At 42.3% G+C, this 2,551-nt stretch overlaps 1 protein-coding gene across 1 annotated transcript; it reads right to left on the bottom strand.

Moving 5' to 3' along the window:
* Positions 1 to 1,219: 1,219 nt before the first annotated feature.
* Positions 1,220 to 1,930, bottom strand: LOC148782231 (PHD finger protein MALE MEIOCYTE DEATH 1-like). Its single transcript, XM_088863726.1, has one exon. It carries the CDS (start codon positions 1,928 to 1,930, stop codon positions 1,220 to 1,222), a length of 711 nt encoding a protein of 236 aa, XP_088719852.1.
* Between the last annotated feature and the right edge of the window lie 621 nt (positions 1,931 to 2,551).

The following is a 2,551-nucleotide window of genomic DNA, read 5'->3' as shown; positions in this document are numbered from 1 at the left end:
GATTTGGGAATAGTCAGACGCCTGCTAAAATCGATGATTCGTTTTTAGATCGAATCAATGAATTGTTAAACGAATTCAATCAATGGCACCAGCGTGACCAAGAAGAACAATAACATCGTCTATCATTTTATTTTTAGATCATATTTTACTAATTTTATGCTTTATTGTAGTCCATGTATGTTGATATACTTATTCCATGATAATTCTATGTTTATCCTTTTGTGTGATGTAAATTAAATGCTGAATGGCGGTTCATGCAGGGAAAGAACATATCAATATTCGCATATTCATTCAAAAACATGAAAATTCTTAATGGAGTACCCTCATTTCTTATTGAATTCTTAAAAAAAAATATTTATAATGAATTTTAATATTTTTTTCGGATTTTTTTTAAGCTTTATTCTGACCGATTCACCCCGATTCCCTATCCGGATAGCCGATTCGCCGATCCGGATCGGTTTTTTGGGTGCCCGATCCAAGTCACCGATCCGTTTTTTAAACCATTGGTTTTAAGTGTTTAAAATCTCAAAATTCTCTCTCTCTCTCTTTTCTTTCTCTTTTTCCTTTTTTTTTCCTTTTTTTTTTTTTTTTTTTGTAAATGATCATCAACTGATTTTTAATTGGATCCCTAAATTTTAAATAAAAAAGATCACAGTCTAGATTCACCTAGTTGAAAAACCATGAATTTAAATACTTCCCATCCTTATTCTAGAAACCCTTGGTTAAACTTTGCTTTATTAAAACCCCTATATTTTGAGGGACTTCTTAAACTGTGCACCAAAAAGAAAAGAACTCTACTACAAAAGACTTGATCGGCTCAAGTCAATGCCGTGTGTCTCATGGTGCAATGTATTATTTGAGGTGGGGTCTAAAAAGCCATAGGCTCAAGTCATTATGTCTCTCACTATGCAATGCATTATTGGAGATGGGGACTAAAGTCTATGCTTTTGAATGTAAATCACCAAAAGCAAAGGGTTAAAATCAATTTCATGTTCCTCACGGTACAATGCACTAATTTGGGTGCGTGTGGAGAAAACCACAGTTCCAAATGGAAGAAATTTTAACACTGCGTTCTAAGTGACAAGCAAACCTAGTAGATGTTTTCATTTTAGAATTTTCTTTGAAGATTCATATGGGTGCAATTTATATACAGTGCGTAAGGCACCTCTAATTATGCAGGAAGATAGATACCTCAGGCTTTAAACTCCTTCACTGGTTGTTAAGACCATCTCCACTCCTCCGCCCCACCTTCGTACCTCAGCCTCGCAGCCCCCCTCTCCGCCCCTCTCCCTCTCACCCACACCCCCATCCCTGACTCGGCCACTCCGTACAGCAGCTCCGACTCGCTGATCTCCTGGCCGTGAGGCCAGATCAGGTCCTCCGCTGCAAAGCCCTCCATGATGCAGTAGGTGTCACGGAAAGCATGCTCGGCCTCGGCACGTAGGTCACCGACTGTAGCGTGGAGAGGCACCACCACGAGCTCGGGTGGCGGAGTCGCCCGTGAGAACATCCCTGCCTCATCCTCGGCCGCCACCGCACTCACCATGAACCTCAGCTGCTCATCCGCGTCCCTGATCGGCCACTCTTTGGCGAAGTGCTTCATGTCCAGGACCACGCGCGTAGCCGCCTCCACAACCTTGCCACCCAAACCACCTTCCAAAACCGTCCTGTACACGTACTCCAGGTCTCTCTCGATCTCACTTCTTCTCCCCACCTGAATCTGGTTTTGAGGGTGGTCTTGTGACTCGTATTTCCTGGTTTCTGTGGCCTCCTCACCATCCCAGTAGTCGAGCTCGGTGGTGGATAACGAGTACTCTAACACCTTCGTTTTAGGGTTGACGGTGAGCGGAATGAGGTGAGGACCGACCGCGCAATTGTTGAGAGACTTGAGCACGAAGTCGAGGAGGCCCGATGCGCCCACGAGCAGCATCACGTACCTCCTGACGCAACATTCGCCTACTGCCGCTCGCCTCCAAGATCTCAGCCACGACACCTGCAGCCGCCTCAAACCGCTTGGGTGACCACCGGCACGGCGATGATGCGGCCAACTCCTCAACCCCCACTATTTCTCTAGAAACCAAATCTTTCTTTCTGTCTCTAAAGGTCCAAGCTCTATTTCCCTCTAAAAACCCATTATCTCTATAGAAGCCCACTCTCACTTTCTTTCTTAAGAATCCCAATCTATCTTTCTCTCTCAAAAAGCCTATTATCTTTCTTTCTAAAAAACTAATCTTTATTTTTCTCTCTAAAAATTCATTCTCGCTCTAAAAATGCAATCTCTCTTTCTTTCTAAAAACTAAATCTCTCTTTCTCTCTAAAAACTCATTTTCTCACTAAAAACCTAATCTCTCTCTTTAAAAACTCTTTATCTCTCTACAAGTCCAATCTCTCTTTCTCTTTCTAAAGTCCCAATCTCTATCTAGAAATGTAATCTCTCATTCTCCCTCTAAATTCCAATTTCTCTCTCTAAAAATCCAATCTCTCTTTGTCTTGTTTACAGCGTGAACCAAAGCAGATTTTCAATTGAATATCACTTGATTCAACACTAGGA

The sequence above is a fragment of the Amborella trichopoda genome, chromosome 4 (genome assembly GCF_054954075.1).
Source record: "Amborella trichopoda isolate Santa Cruz 75 chromosome 4, AtrichopodaSantaCruz75HAP2 v2.0, whole genome shotgun sequence".
In the NCBI taxonomy this organism is placed as follows: domain Eukaryota; kingdom Viridiplantae; phylum Streptophyta; class Magnoliopsida; order Amborellales; family Amborellaceae; genus Amborella; species Amborella trichopoda.
This window is presented reverse-complemented; position numbering and strand designations above follow the sequence as displayed.

Bases quoted from the DNA above. Each gene is read 5' to 3' on its own strand.
- LOC148782231 (XM_088863726.1), bottom strand. From the start codon at position 1,930: ATGCTGCTCGTGGGCGCATCGGGCCTCCTCGACTTCGTGCTCAAGTCT.